The sequence below is a fragment of the Phyllostomus hastatus genome, unplaced genomic scaffold, assembly GCF_019186645.2.
Source record: "Phyllostomus hastatus isolate PE091 unplaced genomic scaffold, TTU_PhHast_1.1 phas_contig_402, whole genome shotgun sequence".
NCBI lineage: Eukaryota > Metazoa > Chordata > Mammalia > Chiroptera > Phyllostomidae > Phyllostomus > Phyllostomus hastatus.
In genome coordinates this window covers 10,096,888-10,119,939 of record NW_025333873.1, presented here as the reverse complement: position 1 = coordinate 10,119,939, position 23,052 = coordinate 10,096,888, and the positions used below count along the sequence as shown (strand labels likewise).

At 43.3% G+C, this 23,052-nt stretch overlaps 1 protein-coding gene across 2 annotated transcripts in view; it reads left to right on the top strand.

Moving 5' to 3' along the window:
* Nucleotides 1-23,052, top strand: part of VSNL1 (visinin like 1) — an 81,615-nt gene that overhangs the window by 21,315 nt on the left and 37,248 nt on the right. Inside the window, exons 1-2 of one of the 2 annotated variants that reach the window (XM_045844503.1) lie at nt 6,258-6,378; nt 9,102-9,268. In XM_045844503.1, the coding sequence (XP_045700459.1) occupies nt 9,107-9,268 (162 nt within the window). In that variant the 5' untranslated portion in view covers nt 6,258-6,378; nt 9,102-9,106. Of the gene's footprint in view, nt 1-6,257; nt 6,379-9,101; nt 9,269-23,052 lie in introns of those variants that run through there. The other variant, XM_045844501.1, reaches the window with a different exon arrangement.

Genomic DNA, 23,052 nt, shown 5'->3' with positions numbered 1-23,052 from the left:
CCGGGGCACAGAGCAGGCCCGGTTGAACATCTTGAATGCAATGCTGAGGACTGGGTTCAGGAGGATAATGGAAGGCCACTGAAGGGGTTAAGCAGAGCAGTGACATGATTAGATTTTATGCTTTAAAAATGTCATTTTGGCTACAGTGTGGCAGATGGGTGTTAGGAGGGCAAGACTGTCCATGGGGAAATAAGTTAGGAGATGATGATGGCCTGGTCTAAGGTAGTGGCAACAGAGAGTGGGTGGGATTTGAGAGAGTTAAGAAGTACCATCTACAGACTGCTTAGCTTGGTGATTGATTAGATACAGGAATGTAGAGGGAAGGGCAGAGTCCTGGGTAACCTCAAGCTCTGGATGGGTCCCTAGGCAGGTGGTAGGGCCTTTTACCCAGAGAATAGCACAGAAAGATAACCTGTTGGGTCCGATAAGGTTATGGGACTCAAACGTGGACCTTGCAGGCAGGTAGATAAAGAGATTATCTAGTATTCAGGAAAGGCCCGCACTAAAGATAGATTTGAGAACCATATTTACCTTTGTATTATAATATATGATAATATTGAGCAAAAGTTTGTTGAGTAAGTTTCGTATCATGCTTTTTTTCAAATAGAACATTTTACTTTTATAAAGCCACCTTTATATGAGAATTTCAAAGTTCTCTGTATTTAAGACCCGCCCCCAGGAATTTAAGTGTTTGTTTTAGATTACTATACAGATAGCGATTTAAGAACTTGGTGAGTGCAAACGGCTCTCAGAGGGGAAAGATCCTAAGAGTCGGAAGACTTAAGTGACTCTGCCACTATCCGTAGACGGTTGGCAGGGTCACTCGCGCCTCCCCTCCGCACAGGATATCTAGGTCCTCAGTCTGAGTGCAGGGAGAGGACACGCACCGCTGATGCTCAAGGCTTCTCCTCGCCCTGTGCCTGGGGATGTGTAGGTGACGTGGGCGCTCCCGATCTGTGCTTTTCTCTCCGCTGCTCCCTGCTGCTCTGAGATAAGGGCCATGGTCCTTCCCCACTGTGACTTGGCAGCACAACCTAGAACGCAATCTGTTGGACAGAAGGCTGTGATTATTCATGAAAGCATTTCCTCTGTTACCTCACAGAACGAAGTGAGGTCCTGACACTGCCAGAGCCGGCCCATTCCTTTCATAGAAACTGATTCTCAGAATCACATTGGAGAGTCGCCGGCAAGACGCACAGGGAAGTAAAAATAAAATGCAGAAAAGTGGGTGGATGCTTGAAACACTCCCAGAGGAAAGGTTACCAGCTATTAATCAGCTCACACTTCTGTTCAGTGGGTGAGGGAGGAGTTAGATGGAAACTTCACTCAACAGTTGATGCTTAGTCAGGGCCGTGGGGTCCTCAGATGCCTTTCCTCTGCCAAGTCACAGATGAAGCACTTTCACTTGAAGGAAGTGGAATAAACAGGACCAGAGTAAATTCTCCGCGTCTCGCAGTTTGCATAAATCTGTTGACACGTACCAGGCCAGGTATAGGTATCGAGGTTAGAATGACTCCTAGACACTTAGACCTGAATCTTGAAATGTCCACCTGTCTTCTGGAGCTGCCCAAATCTATCTGTCTTTGCTGGGTCCTGTGATCAGGATAATAATAGCTACTGTTTGTTGAATATCTGCTACATGGAAAGCACCATAGGTAGGATTTAATGTGTTATCTAATTAATTCTTATAACAACCTGATAAGCAAGTGCCATCATGTCTATTTGATGGATGAGAAAACTGAGGCTCCAATGGGCTAAGTAACATCAAAAGTCATACCTTGCATGTAGCAGCAGTGCCACTGGACTCAGATCTGACTCCAGCATGCTCTTCATTAAACTAAGTGAAAAATAAAAGACACTATATTCTGATTGACAAAGAAGGGAACCCGCAAGATGGGGTGAAAGGGAAATTGAGTCTGAACAAAAACTTTTCCAAAGTTAGAGCCTAGCACCTGGGTGCCGTGTGTGGCATTGGTCTAGGCTGTGGTCCCCAGGCACTTGGGAAATGTTCTTTGTGCCTGGGAAAGGAGGAAGATGCCCTAGAGTCTGATTCCCCACAAGGCCGATCAGGCCCGTGACCCATTGCAGGTAGAGTTCCTGAGGACTTGACCACCTAGTTACCAGGTCACTTTAGTTTGGAACCTCCTAGGCAGATTCAAGGGCTAAGGTCCACTGGCAGCTCCCATCCTGGGGTCAGAGCTATCCCATCCAGCAGACCCCCAGGGCCCCTTCAGGCTCTCAGCCCCTGAGCTATAGAGAGACACCCTAGGGAAAGAGACCACTCTTTGCACCCTGGTCACAAGGACATGGATAGGCTCTTCCCAGTCCTACAGGGCCCAGGACTTCCAGCCCACCTAAATGCCCAAGGATCACAGGCCTCTGATTCTTATTGCCCAGGCTCAGGAGCCAGGGTACTGCTGGGTTCTGTTTCTAACTCCCTGTGTGCCCTGGCATGAATCCCCTAACCTCCCTGGGGCTCCTCTAGAAAACAGGGGAGTTGGATCAGATGATTGATCGCTGGGGCTCACTTCTGCTTTCACTTTCCTGTACTTATTATACTTTCTGGAATGAAACCCTTGTCACTTGCTCTAACACAGCCACTGCTACTGCCATCAAGATATTTCTCCTCATTTATTACAGATCAAATAAATGATCCCTTATCTTGAGTTCCGAGAACGCAGCCTGTGCCCCCTGCCTGTTTCATGCTTGTGGGCCAGGACTTTGGCTATAATCTCACGAGGTTCAGGGTCTGAGGTAAAGTCGCCAGAGAACACCAGGAGAAAGGATTTCTCCCTTTATCCAAAGCTGCTCTGGTCCCCAGAGACAGCACAAAAGGCCAGCCTGTGATCAACACGCTCCCTGTGTCCTGGGAAATGCTGCTGGGGCTTGTGAGCACTTGGCTTCAGGAGGATGAAGGAGAGAGAGGAGCAGAAAGAACCAGGGTGTCAGATATTTGCCTTTATTAGAAAAGAATATGGTCCCCCAACACAATGTGCTGGGCAACTCTGAGTCTTGTTTTTCAGGGTTGTTTTAACAGTCTCTGGAAACACACAACCTAATGTCATTTGTTTACAGAATCCAAGAGGGGTGGTAATGGGGATTGTTTGAACATCTTGGCACAGAAATAAACATGCCTCCGGGCTCATAGGCTTTGAGTGTTTGGCCTGGAGACAGCTCGCCTAGGGGGTGGGAGGGTGGGAACACCCGGCCAGCTCAGGAGACGGGGGTTCTCATCCTGACTCTGCCATCCGTTGCCTGTGGGATCTGGACAACCTCAGACTCTGCAACCTAAAACAAAAGGGCATAAAACAGAGGAGCCCAGAGGCACATCTTTTCAGGCTTTGGTCATCCTTAGCTAGGTGATCTCTAAATGCTTACCGCTGGACTCTCCAATGCAGGATCTTGAAACCATGTGAGGGATGCTGCCTGGAGGCAGTGAGGAATCCAAGAGAACTTGGGTCCTGTCTGCTGCTTTGAGTGTTTTCTCCTTAGACCATCTACTTTGATTTGCATTCATGTTGAGTTAGTGGTTCCCCAGTTGACTGAGAATCATACTCACCTGGGGTGTTTATTAAAAGTACAGAATTCCCTCACAGAATGGCTCTCATGAAGCTATATTTTCAACAAGACAACCAAGGGTGATTCTTGTACATGAGCAAGTTTAGGAAACACTGTTCATGAGTTTTTCACATGGGGACCATTTGCAGGTGAAGTGGCCAGATTCAGCGAAAATTTGTCCCTCTGGTCCTTGTGATCTTTAGCTCTCTACTCTGAGCATTCACCATGCTATTCCAGGAGGTGCGAACATCTCCTGCATTCAGCTCAGAGCCCTTCAAGATTAGAACTATGTCTTCTCTGCGTATCCCACCGTGCCCAGCACAGGGTCTTTCTCAGAAAATGCCTATAAATGTACGCTGAACTGGCCCAGAGTTAACTAGGCCATGGGTTATTATTGATACAAAATCACACTGTCAAGGGAAAGACAACATCGGGACCAAGCCTTGCATAAGGAGTAAAATTTAAACAGGTGGTAAGGAAAAGAAAGGGCAAATTGGGCAGGAGTCTAAGCCTGAGCAAGGCTAGTCTCTTCCAGTTATTTCCATGTTCAGGTGAGGAGCTCAGGGCCTAGAGAACACCTGACCTGTTAAAGGCTGGGCCCAGGTAATCTGACACCAGAACCAGCTCCACTTCCAATCAAGACTCCTTCTGTACCTTGCACTGTCATGTATTCCACAGGCCTCCAACCTGAGTCCTGAAGCCCTTTCTTCCTCTGTTCTGAGCCCAATTCCAGGGCCATTTCCCTGTTGATATGCTCATCCTGCTGTGTGTGCACCTGTAGCTGGGCCGCTCCACCTGAGCTCCCAGTTTTACATCAGTCTCTCCAGGCTGATAGCCAGATCACCTGGGAGAAGCTGGACCTGACGTTCTGTGTGCCGCATCGCATGCAGCAGGCCCTGCTGTGCCCTGGGAAGCTGGACTTAGATGTCAGCGTGGGTCAGGGGCAACACACACTCACACACACACACACATATTCTATTTGAATCCTTTTTAAGAGCAAAAGGTTTTATGGAAGAAAGATGCTCTTGGGTGCATCTCAGCTCCCCTGGTGGGCCTTTCCCCTCTTCTAGAAAGTCTTCCAGCTTTCTCTTACAGGCAGTCTTACGTTCTCTGCGTCTTCTGTTCTGGAATCCTGTTATCAAGACAGGAGAGGAAGTGGACGAAGCCAGTTAGAAGGTGGTTGCAAAATCCACACAAGAGACGACAGGCAGTCTGTATTAGAAACCAGTGGGGCTCCAGGTAATTCATTCTATACTAATCTTTTGACCAGCTAGTTGAGCTAGGATAAATTACTTAATCTCTCTGTCCTTCAGACTCCTCATCAGTAAAAAAGGGACGGTGATTATCTCTTTCATACTGCATTGTTATATGGGCAAATGTTGCACAAAGGCCTTTTGTAAACTGTGGTATATAAAAATTTACTCTTTACTGCATTTAAGGGGGTCTGAGCTTTCACTTGAGGACCCATCACTGGTGGGGTTCTCCTGCCCACCAGGACCCCTCCACCAGTCCCATTTTTTGCCCAATACTGAGTGTCTCTTTATTGTAACTCAAACAGTAAGAAATTACTTGGTTTGCAGATGGGCTGGTTTTTACCTTGTAGTTGGAACTCAAGCTTAAAGAATGTGCACTCAAAAAAAAAAAAAAAGGAAAACAAAGAAAAACTGTCCCCTACCTTCTAAGGTAGCAAACACTCAAGCAGTGACAGGTTCTCAGGCAAAAAATCTACATGTGCTGAGTTTTTGAGACAGGCAATTTGAATTCTGTGGCTCAAATTGTCTTATTCACAAAACACATTGCAAATCAGTGAATGCAGTGGGGTGGGGGTTGGAGGGAGTGGTTTAGAAGGGTCTTAAAGATCATCTGGTCCAACTCACTCACTTACCAAAGAGGGAAACTGAGCAAGAGGGAAGGAAAGAATCATACCCAAGATCACAGTATCAACAGAAACAGAGCTGGGATAAATCTCCCTCGCATTATGTCATGAAATATTTTCTCTGGGAATGCCGTGAGCTTTACTTTCATTTTTACTCTTTCTGTATGCTTGGCTCCAAGTGAAAGAATACTGGTTAACCCCAGAATAAATGGAGCACAGGTAGGGAGCATTAGGCCATGGATGCTGCTTCGTTCATTTATCAAACAGTACTAAGCCAAAAACTGAGGGTACTGAGTTAAAGGACAGGGGCCCTGCCTTCAAGGTGTTCAAAATCTTATGAAGACAGATAAGGAAACAACCTCCAGGAGGACAGACTAGTTTCTCTACAGTTAAATGAAACACTCCTACCATGTGCTGCTTGCATTTTATATTTATACTTAGGGTTTCATTGATTCTCCTCAAATATAGATTACTACGAGACTGGAAAAACCACACCAAATACCATAACTTGATAAAGATCAATGGCAAGGTCCTTGAGCACCTTCGGAATGGCTCAGTCCCCCTCATTCATGCATTCCTCAAAAAATATTAGTGGAGCATGTAGAATGAGGTTGCAAGGATGCAAATATAAATAGACAGTCCTCTCTGTCAAGAAACTAACAATCTAGTAGAGAAATAAAGAATGATCATGGAAGCTCTTGACAGGTAAGGGGCATTCCTAGGAGAAAAGATGCCTGTGTTGGCTTTGGAAAGTCTATGGAGGTTTCAAAGAGGAGGTGGAGTGTGAGCTGAAGCCACTTAAACACTTTGCTGAGCAGGCAAAGGGCATGTCATTTTAAGAAAAGAGAACAGCGTGTGCAAGGCGTGGACCTGTGGAAGCATGTAAGCCCAGGGACCTGTAATAGCTGGTGATTGCCTGGCTGGCATAGGAAGCGAAACGACAGGTAAGTAGGCAGAACCTGCAGTGGTAGGGAGGTGGGGTTAAATTGTGTAGACAATGGAGAACTGCTGAGGGTTTTAGGGAGACGATTAGGTGGTGACGTTTATATTTCAGAAATTCATTCAAGGAGAAAAAGGTGGGTTGGAGTCAGAGAGCCTAGTGAGGAGGCTGATCATTAATCCAGGCAAGTCCTGATGAGGGCGTTGTCAGTGCCACTTCGAGCCACTTCAGAACTTGATTTTCTGCATGATTCACCCATTGCCACACATACCTGAGTGATGGTGCTGAGCATGAGGTATAACAAAGAAGCATGAAGTTATGCATTTGAGTCTTCAGAACTGTGATTCATGGTCCTGACAGTGTTCCCTCTGTGTGCAAGAGACTTGCCTCTCCCCAGGCAGCTGGAACAGTTTAAAGAATCATAAATGATCCATGGAGAATTCAAGTTTTCCTGCCTAAGGGAGAAGCTGACACTTTGACCTTCTAGAGGCATTTGGAGGAGGTGGTTTTAAATAACCCCTAATCCATTTTTCCATTATTAATACAAACTCACTTCTGAGCTTGCGGTTTTGGTAAATCTAACTGCATTTTCCAAACAAGGTCCTGGCAAAGTGACTGATCTTTCGTCATTTTTTTTCATTGCCAAGAGACACTAATTCAGCCTCTCACACTTTCTTGTGGTCGCTCCTGTTCCTTCTCCTAACATGCTTTCCCTTTCTGGCTGTGATTGTGCATAGGTATCTCGTAGATCTAGGCTTGAAGTTTAGTTCTGCCATGCGTTATGCGTATGATCTTGAGAGAGCTGTCCTAATCCCTATTCCTGAGTTGTCATAGGGTCCTAGGCAAGTTGGTGAAGTGCTCAACACCTTGCCTACCCCACAGCCAACACTCAGTATTCAGTAGCTGTCATTCTAGTTCAATAATGAAAATTTGTCATTCTCTACTGAAAAGAACGAAGTGAAGTACTGAAAGTTTTGGTACTACTTGGATATCTTTTGATTATCAGGATAACCATGAATCACAGTTTTCTTACTCAGGTTAATTAAGCATGACATCTGAATATCTACTTGATTTCTATATCCAGCTGTAGAACCCCATAGTAACGTATAATTAAGAGACAGTTGCTAATAAGAGACTTGGAACTTGAAATTAAGAGCAAAAATAAGTAGAGAAGCTCCATGAGAAAAGGGCATAGTTGCTGATCCTCAGGTCATTTCTCAAGCAGAAGAGCCTAGAACACAAATGGCCATCTTCCTGGGATCTTCTCCCAGGGCTGTGTGTTGTTGGGATAGTGCCAAGGGTGAGGCCTTTTCTGGAAGTAGTGGCTTGGTTACATTTCAATGAAATAATTGTTTAATGTTAGGGCAGGTTATTGACAATGGGTGTGGGATCTGTTTGAGAAGAAGGTTAAAAAAAAAGTATGGGACGAGATTACCTTTTCTGGGCTATTGCAAGTGTAGACCTGCCTAGAGCCTTAGAGAGAATTTGTCTCAAGCACATGGAATGAAGCACTAGGGCCACTTGGGTAAATTCTTCAAAACCTAGTTCAGTTTTCTCTAACTGGATTTTAAAGATCTTGTAGTATTTTTCTTATTCTGGTGGTCTCTTAGATATTCAAGTTTACTTTGACTTTTTAAATAATCTGTGATTAATTTGTTTTGTTTTCATTCTTTTTTTAAATTATGAAACAATGCTAAAGTGAAATTTTAAAAATTTATCTTTAATTGTCCTGTGTTAATACAACTATTTTAATTTTGAACTTTTTTTTAATCTTTGTTTACCTACCTATTTCTTAATTAGCCATCACAGTGAATCTGGAAGAGTTTTGTTATTATATATGCTTTACTAAGGAAGAAATTGAAGATAAGGCAGTTAATATTGCCATAAGTAGCAGACATAGTAAATGGCCAAATCAGGAGTGAAAATTAGGAATGACTTCAAACCTATACTTTGTTCATCTACACTCTACTGTGATAATGGTCACACAACCTGGTGCCTAATTGATGTAGGTAATGTTATTTCATGCACTATTGTTTTTACTTACTAGCAGTAATAATAAAAGAATGGGATTATATCCACTGAAATTCACCAACTAATTTTGTAAAAAGTCACCAAGAGTTGGTCATCACTGAAAACAATGTCGTAGGAAGTCTCTGAAGATGAAGAGAACTAAAGACTTGATGTGACTAATAAAAATGAGCTGTTTCCATTTGAAAAAAGAAAAAAGAAAAACTAAGACCCGCCCCCCCACTATTGCTGATCAAATTTTCCGAGCCACTTTTTGATCATTTGGCTGTAAAACCTTTATATTGTTCTTGTCAGTAATCTCAATATCCCCACAAACTACATGTAGAATTAGGTACCTGGGCAGCAAATGCCAATCCACTTAACTTGTAGAAGGAAAAGATAAACAGTCTCCATATACTTTGCATTAGTAGCACACCAAGGGACAGTTGCCCTCCCGTTTGGTCATCAGTGCCCTGTGAAAGATGGCACGTGATGGAGGAGGATGAACTCTCCAGCTCTTTGAAGTGTGAGAAGAGTGTTTTGTGCTTATCTCTTTTGTAGAATACCAAATGGAAGGAAGTGGACTTGAGGAGACTTTGATCAGGCACCCAGAAGGGTGTTCCCATCAAAGAACTGCCCGGAACTGCAGTTCTTGGCTCCTACCCAAATCTGAAAGAATCCCAGCCCCGGCACTGATTGCGTTAATTTGCTTTTCTCCAGGCAGAATGGGGAAACAGAATAGCAAACTGGCCCCCGAAGTGATGGAGGACCTGGTGAAGAGCACGGAGTTTAACGAGCATGAGCTCAAGCAGTGGTACAAAGGGTTCCTTAAGGACTGTCCGAGCGGGAGGCTGAACCTTGAGGAATTCCAGCAGCTCTACGTGAAGGTAAGTTGTTCGCCTCTTTTCCCCTTCCGTCCAGAAAACGTTGTTCTCATGAAATGTACCTTCGTGTGGAATTATAACTCAAACCAGCCAGCTTGTTTCACCCAAAAAGCAAAATAGAAACTTACTCCTAGATATAGAGAACAGACTGACAGTTGTCAGAGGGCAGGGGGTTGGGGGGCTGGGTGAAAGAGGTGAAAGGATTAAACAAACAAACAACAAAACAGTCGTAGACACAGACAACATATGATGTTACCAGAAGGAAAGGGGGCGGGGCAGGTAGAAGAGGGTCAAAGAGGGGAAAATGGTGATGGAAGGAGACTTGACTTGGGGTGGTGAACACACACAATACAACATGCAGATGATGTATGATAGAATTGTACACCTGAAACCTGTATAACTTTATTAACCCCAATACATTTAATAAAAAATAATAAGTGAAAAAAGAAAAATCGACAGTTTAAAAATGCAGAGGTGTGTGCTTTGTTCCAGAGATAAGCAGTTTCTGAACAAAAGGAATAATTGTTCAATCAAAACACTGACTAGAGTTTAGAGGATGACAGGCTGGTAAAAGAACAGTTAAATTTCAGATAATTGTGTTTGCTCCTGATTATTGACAAGCTGCTAATTACACTATTGTTTGGCTTGAAAAAGTATCTGTATCTCTCTCAATTAAAAAGAAAATATGTGGATTTTTTGACCAAGAAACATCTTTCTATTTTCAGATAAGAAAAACACAAATTTCCACATTTAGAAGAGGTTACAGAAGGTATGGTGTACATCCAGGCATTAGTGTTTCCCAGGGACTCTTAACTCAGCATTTTGTACTATTTAGAAGCTAATCTTTCCCTGGACATTAGATGAAACTGTCCCAGGAAAGGTATAATTTCTACTGCAATGGTATTGTTTGGGTTTGTCTGAGTTTCCCAGGCATGATTCAAGACATTCCATTTGTGTCTACTTATATAATGTTAGGCTTGTGGAAGAAATGTGTGTTTTTTCTGTTGACTTTTTCTGGCTGAAATGCCAAATAGAAAATATTGATTTTATCACTTAAGTATAGCAACCGTCCATTTGAGCAATCTGTAACATTCATGTGCATGTATGTGTGTGGGGGATGATTGCATAAAACACGAAACATTGTCATTGTCTCCCGAAGTCGAACATTTCACGTAGCCTGTGCTCCAGAATTCCATCCTGCGCATGTACAAGAAAGGACATGTATAATAATGCTCATAGCTGCACTGTTCACAATAGCAAGGCTGGGAAACAACCCAAATGCCCATCAAAGGGAGAGTGGAAAATAAACTGTGGTATATTCACACAAGCAGTCAAAAGAGTTGAACTGTAGCGATATTAAAACATTAAGTGCAAAAAACAAGTCTCAAAATATTCTAAATTAAACACAAATAACCTAAAAATATTGTTAAAGGCTACAAATAAGTGCCATAAAATCATATAAAAAGGAAAGGAAGAGAGTGATGAACACAGGATTCAGACTGATAGTTACAGCCAGTGGGGAAAAGGCAAAGTATGTGGATACAGCCACATAGTTAGACATAAATTATGTCAGTTGTGCCCATTGTTTTGGGTGGTGAGTCTGCAGGTGTTTATGCCATTATTAAAAGCTCATTAACCTTGCATGAGTGCCATTACTTAGAAGCTAAGCACCTGAGGGCACTAGGTTTATAAAATCTATCTCTATAAGTGTGTGTTAGAAGGTACATATATACCAGCAGGCATGCATGTAATAAGATTACTGTGACAATTCTAAGAAGATCTAAGTAATTCATGATTAGCATGTGAAGATCTTTTATATAGAAATGCTGAGAAATGCATTTATTATTCAATTGAAATAAATTGCTTTTGCAGAGAAGTGTGACGGTATGCATGTTCCTAGATTATTATATATGCGTTTTCAGAGTCTCATCTTCTACTGTTTTATTACGCAAGAGTTAGCCTGGGCCTCAGAACTGTCCTCACTCTCACCCCAAGGAAAGTACAGACAAATGAGATTTGTCAAAGCCACTTTCATATCACTAAAGGTCATACAAGCTGTCACTCTGTGTTTAAGAGAGCTCTGTGTGCCACGTTCATCACTATTTGTTTAAAATGAGAGGAGGTTTGCCTTTGAAGACATGGTTGAAATGCAGGAAATGAGGTATTTCATTTATATACTGGAAATACTCAGCACTGAAAAAGCACCAGCCTCAAGAAGGGGAGAGGGGAGGATGTAAACATTAAACACAGATCAGAGTTTTGGGGTGCAACTGACGTATATGTACTGACATTATCTCCCACCCACACCTCCCCAACTCTACCCTAGAGTGGATTATTTTGTTCCAGGAAGGGAATACATCACTTTCTGGATGGGGTTTAGACTCTTGGCAGCCTCTTAATGGCCATATTCAAACTCAGCCTGTGCTCTTGTGTCAGATAGTGAGAAAGTAGGAAAAGTATCCTTCTCCTTGCAGAGTTGTCCAAGGACATAATACAAAGAGGAGTCACATAGGGAATATGCCACATGCACAGAAAAGAAGGAAGACAAGTCTGATAGGCTAGAAAAGCATGGAAAAATGTGAATTATATAATGAGGACCAGGAGAAGGGCTGACAAGAAAAGAAACTTCCTTTAATGCTGCTGAAAAGTGCAAATGTTCAGCAAGATGCAATCCTTCTCCTGGGGAATAGGCACTTTTCAGTGGTTCCTTCTAGCGCAGTGTGGACGTTGAGACATCCTGGAATACAGCTGAGTGAGCAAAACTGCTGGTGGCCTCTGCCCTCCTCCTGTCTGTGTGGTCAGCCTGGCACATCTACTGTCAGTGACCTGACCCGTTTCAGGCTCCAGGAGGTCACTTCACTGCTGTAGAACAAATTCTGGTGGGGGGTGGGGAGGCGTGGGATGATGGGAGAGGCCCTTCTGCAAGGCCAGGAGGCACAAACCCTCAACTTTAGAAGCCTTTGTAACTAAAATATGAAGGAACCCTTTCATTGAGTCTGTGTTTTAAAATGTTTAAAACTGGGGTTTAGAAAAATGAGGCAATTTGCCCAGTGTCACAAAAAGACTGAAGGTAGGAAGGAGAATGGACGAAAAACACTGGTATGCAGACTTGCACCAAAGTGCACAGCTCTACCTGTTGCCTGGACTCCGTGGCAGGTCCTCCTTGAGCCCTCCCTCCCAGCCACCGCACTGCTGCTGGAGGGAGCTTTGAATGGCACAGATCTGGGCATGGTCCTTCCTAGTCTGATACGGGTTTCATTTTTTTAGTCATAATGACCACATTTACTTCATTTCGATTAACGTAAGTCCCAGGGGCTTGCACAGAGCCTGCTGCAGAGTAGGCATCAGTGTTTGTCGAGTGAATTATATTAAAGGCTGGCTGTGTGTCTCTTCCCCAGGAAGCCTTGTGGTGGAGACATAGAAAAGGAACCTAAGGCCAGCCCTGCCAGCCCTGAGGCTCTCACAGGCTACTCAGAACGACACAGTTAACCCCCATACAAGACAGAATGATCTTCTTGCTTACAGTGGGGCAAGAGTGGAAAGGAGAGGTTAGTTTAAAAAATGGTATAATAAAATAAAAAGTTAATTAAGGCAGAGATGGAGGATTTCTAGCTTTTAAGATAAAATATCTCTGTGGAGATATTTTTACCTTTTTCAAGCTTGGTACCTGTGATGGACTGAAACGTGCCCTCCCCCACAAGTTCATCTGTGGAAGTTTTAACCTCCATTACCACTGAATATGACTATTTGGAGGTAGGGTCATTAAAGAGGTAATTTCAAGTGAAAATGAGGTCATTAGAGTGGGCGCTAATCCATTATGACTGGTGTCAGAAGAACAGGAGATATGAGGACACAGGGAGAAGGGGGCCACCTATGAGCCAAGGAGAGAGGCCTCAGAACAAACCGACCTTACCAACACCTTGATCTTGGGCTTCTACCCTCCTGAAGGGTGAGGAAATACATTTTTATTGTTTAAGTCACCCAGTCTGTGGTACTCTGGTATGGTGGCCCCAGCCACCTAATACAGTACCCATCTCTTCTCTGTTACAAGCTTCTCCCATGCAAACCCAGAGCCTCCTGTACCTGACGTACAGACACCACGGCACACGCAGGAGCATCTGTGCCTGGTCACAGACATCGTAGGAGTTGTTTCCTTGCCCCACCACCACAGCACTGTTGTGAGAGGTTGGCAAGGGAGCTTTTGCATTTTGTCATAAAGAGCCAGGTACTGGTTATTTTTCCCCACGAGCATTTCCTGTTTCCACAAATCACAGTGATTGCCAAGTCAAGATCACAAATTAAGATCGTGGGTTTGTGATGTTAACTATATTTTCAGAGAAGCAGCCACAGTTTCAAAAAGAAAACCTACCCCAGGGAAGAGCAACCAACTGGGTGAAGGAGGAATTGTCGCTATCCAAGGGCCTGTTCCTCAGATAGGGATGCCAGTCTATTTTGTTTAGTCCCTGTGACATCAAAGCTGAAAAAATTGTGTGACAAAGGTGGCAGAGTCCTGAGAAGCCCCGAATAAATTCTGGTATTTCTTTGGAGTTTGTCTCCCAGAACTTTTTGCATCAGGGCCCACTTGGGTGGGTTCAGGTTGAGTTGGAAAAGCAATCGGGGTAGTTAAAAATGATCAAGGGATTTGGAATCTGGCAGAACTGAGATTCAGTCCTAACTGTGCTACCTTTGCCAGATCTCTGCTTCTCTGAACCTCTGGGTCCTCATCCTTAATATGGAAATAATAAGCCCAGACTGGTTACCTCAATGGTACGGTCCCAAAGGAAAGAAGGAAAGTGAAAATGATTTTGCAATCTGTAAGAAGATGTTTTTCCATCATGAATGATGATCTACTCATTTAGCCCCAGATAGGCAAGAGGAAAAATAGGTTTTATTTTATATGCCAAAGCTGATGGTCTACAGAGGAGGATGTAAGGTTCTGTTCATGTCCACTATGTGTCCCAACGTGGGGCAGCCACCATGGCAGGAGCAACCATGAAGCTATGCTAGCCTCATTCCCATCATAGATCCTTCCACACTGAGCTCTACATCCTCCCCAGCACAAAGATGTCCCCCAGCCCTCTGCCGCCACACAGGATGAAGTGTGACATCCAAGGCCTTTATTCAGTCCCACCAGCCACTCAGTGTCCTGTACCTCACACACAGTCACCTGCTCAATCCCTACTGCTAATCATTTTGCAAACGAATACAGAAAAATTCTCAAAGGTAACTAAATACCCAAAGGCTCTTTTCTTGTGAGCTTCTGCTTTTCCACCAAGCAAACCCCATCGCACCAAAACTTCTTAAGAGTGTTAGGTATTAGACAACTTGGAGGTATGCCTGAGGCAGGTGGGATGGCGGGTCTAGAGAACAATCTGAACTGTTTGGATTTGGGTAAAATGTATTTGCATGTAACAAAAGAGTTCCTGCCAGGTCATTCTATGTCCATCCAAGTGACCATTTCCTGAAGAGCTTCTGTCGTTTGGCCATTACGTGCTTCCAGCTTATCCATAGAAAAGTGGGTTTATTTACTAATTCATTTAAGACTCATTTCCTCTGTGCTCCCTAGAAGACAGATGCTGTCCTGGGTAATGTCATCAGTATGCTCAGAGCTTGGTGGAGCTAGAATATCATCGTATTTTTGTATAATGCCTTTCACTTCTCAAAGCCTAGAAGAGCCTTCCTTGCTCTCCCCATTCTCAAAGCCAGAAGAGTCTCTTCCTCCTTTGTGTTCTTAGGACTTTAATCCCCCACCCCTTTCACAAGGGCATTATGGTTTTACCACACGACTCTGAAAGCCTTCCTCACATCCTCACTAGTTAGAGCCCTTCTCCATTCCCCTAAGCCTACACTTCTGTCAGTGTTTTGTCTGAATACATGTGAATACTGTGTGGTGTAATCAGAGGGCTGATGTGTACCCATCTCTACCATATACTAGCCATGTGAACTTGGGAAAGTCTTATACTTAAAGGTTTGTTACATAAATCAACACAGTACTCCAGACCTCAATTTCCTCACCTATCAAATGAGGAGAATACTTCATGTGAAAGCCAGCCGAAGTGCTTTGTAAACAGTGAATCGTCTTACCCAAGTAATACTGATCAGTGGCTAGATTAAGGCATCTGGGCATGGGAAGTCTTCCAGATGCCGACAGCCTAGTCTCTCGGGCTGTGGCACTGTTAGGGAGAGGGAATCCCCCCTTCTCTCCTTCTTGCATCCTTGCAGCTAGACTACTAATAAAATTTGCACAGGGCAAAATAACAGGCAAAAATCCCAAAACATTATATGTACGTGGGAGAATTAGAAGAATAATTCTCTGAGAGAGAAGGGGAGCATGCCATTTATATATTCATTACATAAAAAAAACCACAATAAATTAGTTGCGACTCTGACAAAAGAGAATAGGTGGTGGTGTACGCAGTTAGTGCAGAATTTAAGTAGAATGTAAATTCAGGGCAGTCATTAGTAAAATTGACAAGGGTTTGTTTGTATAAGCTTCTCAGCCCTGGATTCTCTATCTCTGGCCATAGGGTTGCCTGATCCTTAGTCCCACTGCTCTGCACCTTAACCCTTTTATAACAGGGAGGGCACCTCTCACATGGAGATTTATTTCCTGCATTTATGCATTTATGGAGGCAGAGGAGTGCCAGAGAGCTCCTCCTGCCCCTGCTGCTTTTCAAGTGATTTAATTCTAAATAGTCTATATGCCATTGTGGAATATTTTGTGGCGGTTTGCCCTGGGATCCAATAGCATTAAGAGCTGGCTCCCCCATCAGATATTTTAGCAAAAGAAAATGTGACAGAGATAGCTATTACAACTTTGCAACATCAGATTCAAATCAAATTTGAAAATAAAAGTCTTGGCTCAAAAGTGACTTTTGGATGATCGGTTTTCAAGGATTCAGATTCTGCTCATTTGTAAGAGGTAATTAAGAGTAGGCTTTATTAAAAATTCTTTGACAGAACTATATACAGAATCATGTTAATTCTTTTGGGAAATAGATACTATATAAGATACTAAATGTCATCCAGATTGGGCTGGTGAGGATGCTAAAATTTTTGGTGAAAACCTGGGAATTCATTTCCATTTAGGATGTTTCCCAACATGATTGAGGCTGCACTTCAACTTGAATTAACGTAGAAAACAAGAGCTTGGGTCTGACATCTCAAGAAAGAGATGACAATAAAAGTCCAGTTCTGGGAAAACAAGGTCCCATGTGAGGCTCCAAAAGCACTTTATTATGGGAAGATTGTCTCAGGGAATAGCTAGCTACCAGTGAGTCTTGCATTAGTGAGAGCCTTTATCCCAGAGGGGTTTAAGTGATAACCTTCTCCTGTCCCCAAGGGTGTGAAATTCTTTTGGATGGCTTCCACACCTTGGGATTTTGCTTCCCTATGATACCACAGGTGTCAGTTAGAGAGATAGCAATGGTTTTTGCAGCCACGGTGTCCAAAAGAATGCCCTTAGAGGATATTTTGACTTGTCTCTTCTCAGGATAAGGTTGGAAAGAGCCCTCCAGAAGTCTTTCAGTCAACCCCCTATTCCCCCCAGCTCACCTCACCCTGAATTTAAAAAGGAAGAAACTGAAGCCCTTGGGAAAGGGAGGGGCAGTCCAAGATGGAACAATTTCTCAATTGCTTCACTTAACATCCAGAAAGATGGGTCTCAACTCCATCCTGATTATGGAGGTCTTAAGCCAGGAAGACTAACACCCCTCTTAGCTATTATCTGCAGCTAATTATTAAAAGACAATCCTTTTTAAATTGGAAATAGAGCAAAGAAGAAGAAATAGTCCATGTCTATGACAAGATTGGACTTAAAGATACAAAATCGTATCTGGATCTCGCATTGTAAAGCTGTTTTACATTATTGGATTTTTATAACCCTTTGAATGGGTGATAAGGACTTGGATCTGGTGCCATTGACCCAACTTGGCAGGAATCATTTCTTTTCTCCCATACTGTGACTTATCAAGCACCTACCAGAAGAAAGATTTCCATTGTATTGATTATTGTTCCCATGTCTCCACATGAAATATGCTTGGATCTCTGTTTCTCTCTGAGGGTTGTTACAGAGCTTATACTCTGGTTTCTCTTCAGATCGCATAAATCTTTCACCTTTTACAGAGCTTAGCACCCCATTCTTGTGATTGCCCTGAAGTTGTGAATCATTCCTGTGTTATGTCAGCTTCTCCCTTCCCGGATGAATTGCAGTCCTATCATAACTGGGGAGAAACAGGAGAGATAGCTGTAAAATAGTCTAAATGCATCTACAAAATGTCCAAGGGCTTCATTAGCTCTGTCATGGAAGAATCCCTTTGTAGATAGCAATACAGAGAAGCTACTAGCAATCATCCACTGTCAACAAACACCAGGAGGTATATATAACAATTCTGCAGCCAGGAACTATGGGGAATGTGGAATTTGAGTCAGACTGCCTCAATTGTGTAAAGCACTTGCAACTTAATATAAGAATCTACATAGATAGTTAAGAGATGGTAGAGAAAGTAGTATTTGTCCCAAGACCAGTAAAGATATTCTAGTCTAGAGGATTCCTCTATAAATAGCTTCACTGAAAATTTCAAGATACCTTGAAGCATAGGTAGGAGCTGCAGCTGCAAGGGTGACATTCCTAAGAGAAGGGACAAGTTAAGTAAGGACACAAGAACAGGGAGACAGAGGGATGGTGTGGGGGACAGCAAGCAGCTGTGTTGGCTGAAATGTTGGTTGACCGAAGAGGTAACGGGGAAGGTGAGGCTGGAGATGTGAGGGGCCCAATGACAGTCATCCAATGCTGAGGAAGCCCAAAGTCCTAATGTATACATGAGGCAAACAGATGCTTTCTTGCCAGGAGGGGTTGGATGACCACAGAAATTCTGATGACCTGGTGTTGTATTCTTCTTAAAATAGCATAATGACAGTACCAGGAATGAGAGGTTTTTTCACTTCCCTTGTAGATGTTCACAGTGACCCAGTGAATGAAACTGTAAGAGTGCACAGCGTGTCCTCAAGCAAATGACTTGGAGCTACAGTAGACTGAGTTGTTTATTAACTTTTATTGTCTGTGCCTTGTGTATGCTACACCAAACTGAACTCTGCAAGGACTGCAGGTGGGACACCCGTGGAAGTCCTGTGCCATCTGGGGGGATACAACCTTCCAAGCAGACAACTACAGGCACAACACAAGAGCTATGAGGTTATGGGTCAGCAAGAGCTTTGGGGGCTCTGGGAAGGGAAAAGGGGACAGGGCTCCATTTTTTGAGTTTCACCTCCTACTTTTTTTTTCTGGAGACATAGAAATGAATAAAATATAGCACTATGTTCCACAAAGGGAAAGAAGTTTCACGTGGCTAAGTAGAGGAGATAGGGATGAAAGGTAGGTTAGGGTTAGAATAGGTAGGCTTGGACTTAGTTTATTCCTCTGTAAAATGAGGGAAAGAACTATAGACCCCTTGAATTTCATTCCAATGCCAAGATTCTAGAAAGCAAGTGGACCTGTCACTACATATCTGCTAGTATGTCTCTGTACTGCAGATTACTTGGCATCATGACAGTTTTCCTGTCCAGCTACCTACAGGGTCAGAGACTGTGTCATGTACATCTCTGTATTCTCAACTCCTAATAACAAAACTAGTTGATTAATAGAACACATTAATAAAGGACTCTGTCCTATAGCTTAACTGAAATTCAATTTGAAGAATAAATGAAAGGAATGGAACATATTATAGCATGTTATCCAGCATAATAAACCTACAGAGAATCATAATGAACAGTTTTGACATCAGTTATTTAAATAAGCAGGATGCAACATAACAGGATAACATAGCATCCCCATTCTCAGAGATAAGTGGCTAGCTAATTTTGTTATGTATATGTGATGCACTTGCAAAGAGAGTAGTCAATGAACTTCCTTAAATACTACTTTTTCAAAGAGGAAATGAAAGAACAAGATGTAAAACTCGAGATGTCTAGTATAAGAAATCTATCTGGATGACTTAAAAATTAGGCTGCGTGTGTTAGAGTTTGTAATGAGATTGTCAGGGAAAAAATGTGGAAACTGAAAGGAATTTCTTTTAGAAGAAATGCGAGGGAGACCACAAAAGACAGGGATGGTCTGTTTTCTAAGTAAATCTCACTGCGTAGTCAAGGTAGGACTTATTTTTATCCATGTTCTTTTAAAAAATGTGACATGTCTACCAGGAGCATAAGAAATACTGACATCGTGTTAGAGCTAATCTGTTGTGGCTTCGCAGCTCGGCCCCAGTCAAATCTCTTGCAGACTCTGAATCTTGTGCCTGGAGACATCTTTCAAGATGACATAGCTGGGTTGCCAGGGTAACTCCCTGGATGAGGATCTAGATGGCTTGGGGAGAGATTACATAAGACAAGACCAACTGCAAAGAGTCAAGGGCTGTCCTGGAGTCAAGAGGTGAAATGAGCTGTATAAAATATTGCTCAGCTTTCAGGATGAGGATGTGATGAGGACGTTTGAATGGGGGTGGCATTGGACACCTGGATCAGCCACCTGAATAGAAAAATCTTAGTGGTCAGACTGAAGGAGAAAGGTCTGGGTAACTAAGGATTCCAGTTGGTACAGAATTAATAAAAGAGTATATATCCAGTAAGGAACCATTTCCCAAAGAATTAGTCTATCTCCTTTTAAGATTTCAAATACATAGAAGGTGCTCTGTTATTTTGTGCTAGGGACTTAACGTTATTATGTGTTTATTGTTTAAATGATGAATGACTCCTTTTGAAGGACCAAAACTCTATTGAAGTAGTAACTGTCAATAGAAGAGACATGAAGATCTTCCAGGGTATTCACACACACACAGTTTAGTTAGGACAAAAGTTCAACTGAGTGCAACAGAGACTTGTGTGGTTTCAGCATGACTAAAGAGTATTTTTCTTTCATGTAAAGCCCAAGCTGACCTGGCAGCTCTGCTCCATAAGCTTGAGGGACTTAGTCTCCTTCTCTCCTGGTGGCCCTCCCTAGGGTGTTGCTCTCATTCACCAGTGGCTCCCCACAGTGTCATTTTCCAGCTAGTGAGAAGGAAAAGACAGAGGGATGGGGAAAAATATGCCCTTTACCTTTAAGGGCAAAACCTAGAAATTGCATACGTTGCCTTAGCCCATTTCCGGAGTTTAGTCTCATGACAGCACCTGGCTGCAAGGGACGCTAGGAAAGCAGCCTTAATTTGGGGTGCCTATATGCCCAACGAAAATGTCCATTACTATGGAAGGAAAAAATTCTAAGTAATGAGGGACTGCTAGCAGTCTCTGCCCAGAGGAAATGTTTTAGGGGCTCCTTCCTGTCATCAGCTTCTCTTCTCTAGGTCAGGTACAAGATGTGCAGCTATTGGAGCTTCCCCGTGGATAGGATGTGAGGCCATGACAGGTAGAAATGGACTCACTCTGTGTGTGATTCTGCTTTACCAAGAGTGGGTAATGCCCAGATGCCCTGTTCTACTGCTTGGGCAGAGCCAGGCAGCATCTCCAGAGCTTTGCTCTGACTCGCACTGGAGCCCGAGGGAAACTTCATTCTAATAGAGTAAAACTGACCATAGAGGTCCCAATGATTGGTCACTTTATTTGCTGCAGTCAGTGGGGTTTATTTTTTAAACACAAGAAGCTGTTGTCCATCATTTTCTAGCATAAGACTCCCCTGTCACCTCAACCCTCCTCTTATGCCTGCTCCCCGAGTCTTTATCCCCCTTAGTGCACCTCTGCTGGGTATGCCGCTGGGCTGGTGGACCATGATTAGTGTTTGTGTTTCTCTCCTTGTGTCAGTTTGGCAGTAGAGACACTTCTTTGCCCACAGGACTTGAATAATATACAAAGATGAAGACGGTATTGGCATCAGGCAAATGCAGCATCACATGAAGGATGAATACCTAGCAATGTGTGAGAGATGCTGAGACATTATAATCACACTTATAATAAGAGCATACAGACTGATCTTTGCATTTCATCCGTCCATCCACCCATCCATTTATCCATCTATCTATATATACATTTATTTACTCATTAAACATTATTGAGCATCTGTCGTCTGAGGATACTGAGATGAACCAACAGCCATGGCCTCAGGGAGTGCAGCCAGTGGGGGAGACTGTCAAGTAATCTGGAGATGATGAGACAGTGAAGCAGAAGTTGTGCTGGATGTCATTTAAAAATGACTAGTGTTGGGAAATGGCTCTAGGGGGGCTTTCCAGAAGAAATAATAATTGAGCTACATCTCAAGTGAACTCAGGTGGCAATGAAAAGGAGTTCATTACAGCAGCAAGCATTTGCAACCTTTCTTTAATTTTGCCAAGATTTATTTTTTCCTAGCCCTAGTCCACAAAATCCTCCTGCAGGGCAAGATCCTAGATATTTCTCAGCCACACTAAAAATACACCCATAATCTAATGGAAACAAACACGTTGGCGAAAGGCTCCCCTTCCTGCCCATTAGTCAGCCCTTTATCAAAACAGCCCTGTCGGGGACCGAGACCGTGACGATGGATCACAACGTGTCAGTGATGTGGGGCTGGAAGCATCCGGATGACAGGGCCTTGGCTCTCCATCCCCACTGTGTGTTTCCGAGGAACCTTCCTCTGAACTCGAGCCAGGCAGGGGCTGCAGCTCAAGGCCCTGAACTGTGCTCGCTTTGATCCAATAGTGCCAGTGTTGGCTTCCTTTCCTGGGGAACATAAAAATTTTTGTTCCAAAAAACAAGCAGTTGTGACTTTTTTTTTGGTGCTGATGGCAGTTTCAGAAAGACAAAAGGAAAAGAAAGGGAGCTAATATTCACTGAGTTCCTACTATGTATGTGTCTAGCAGATGCAATGAGAGAAACAGAGGTGATAGAATTCTTGGAAACAATATTGAGTAGTAATGTTAAAAAGAATAAGAATAATAGCAAACACTTATGCCACATTTACTATGTGCCAGGCAATATTCTATGCATTAATTGTTTTAATTAGTACAACTGCCTTTTGCGCAAGATACCATTACTATCTCCATTTTGCAGAGGAGGCAACTGAGCACAAACAGAGAAAAGCAGTGTGTCTAAGGTCACACAACTGATGAATGGCTGTGTGGTATATAGGCTTTCACTCTTGAACTTCCAGCTCTGACCTTACTGTGTGACCTTGGACAATTGATACAAGCTCTCTGAGCCGCTGTTTCTTCATCCAAATGATGGAGATAGCAATGCCGCACACACAGCTCTGCTGTGAGGTGTCCGATTGTGCTGAGAGATCAAGACTCTAGAGAGGTCAAATGCAGGGTGGCAGTGCCACGGACCACAGTTGCGGTTGTACACTCATGCACGGCTGCTTTAGGGCAGGCTTCATCCAGGAGGTAGGGCTTGAACTGAGCCAAAAGGTACACTTGCTCCAGTCCAGGAAGCAGTTTACATGGTTATCCTGATGCGGACAGTGACAGTGGTGGCTCTGAAATGAGGCAACACTGTCTCCAGCAGGCCTACTTCCGTTTTCTTGTGTCTTGTTGTCTACTTCATAGCTCCCTACCCCATGCCTACCTACTCCACTCTTGCCCTGCCTCTCACCCAAACTGGCTCTCCCAAGTGTTTCTAATCAATTTATTTATATCAGCACATTAGTAATTGATTAGACTTAATGCGTATGTCATGCTCAGGGATTTATAGTTTTTCAGGAAAGCCAGAGTAATAAAGAGGAGATTTCAGGCCTATGGAGAGAACCTTCTTTATGTGCTGAAACTCATAGCACATCACACAAGTGGACAAGGCATTGCTTTGTCAGTCATTAAGGGTGAGAATTTGAC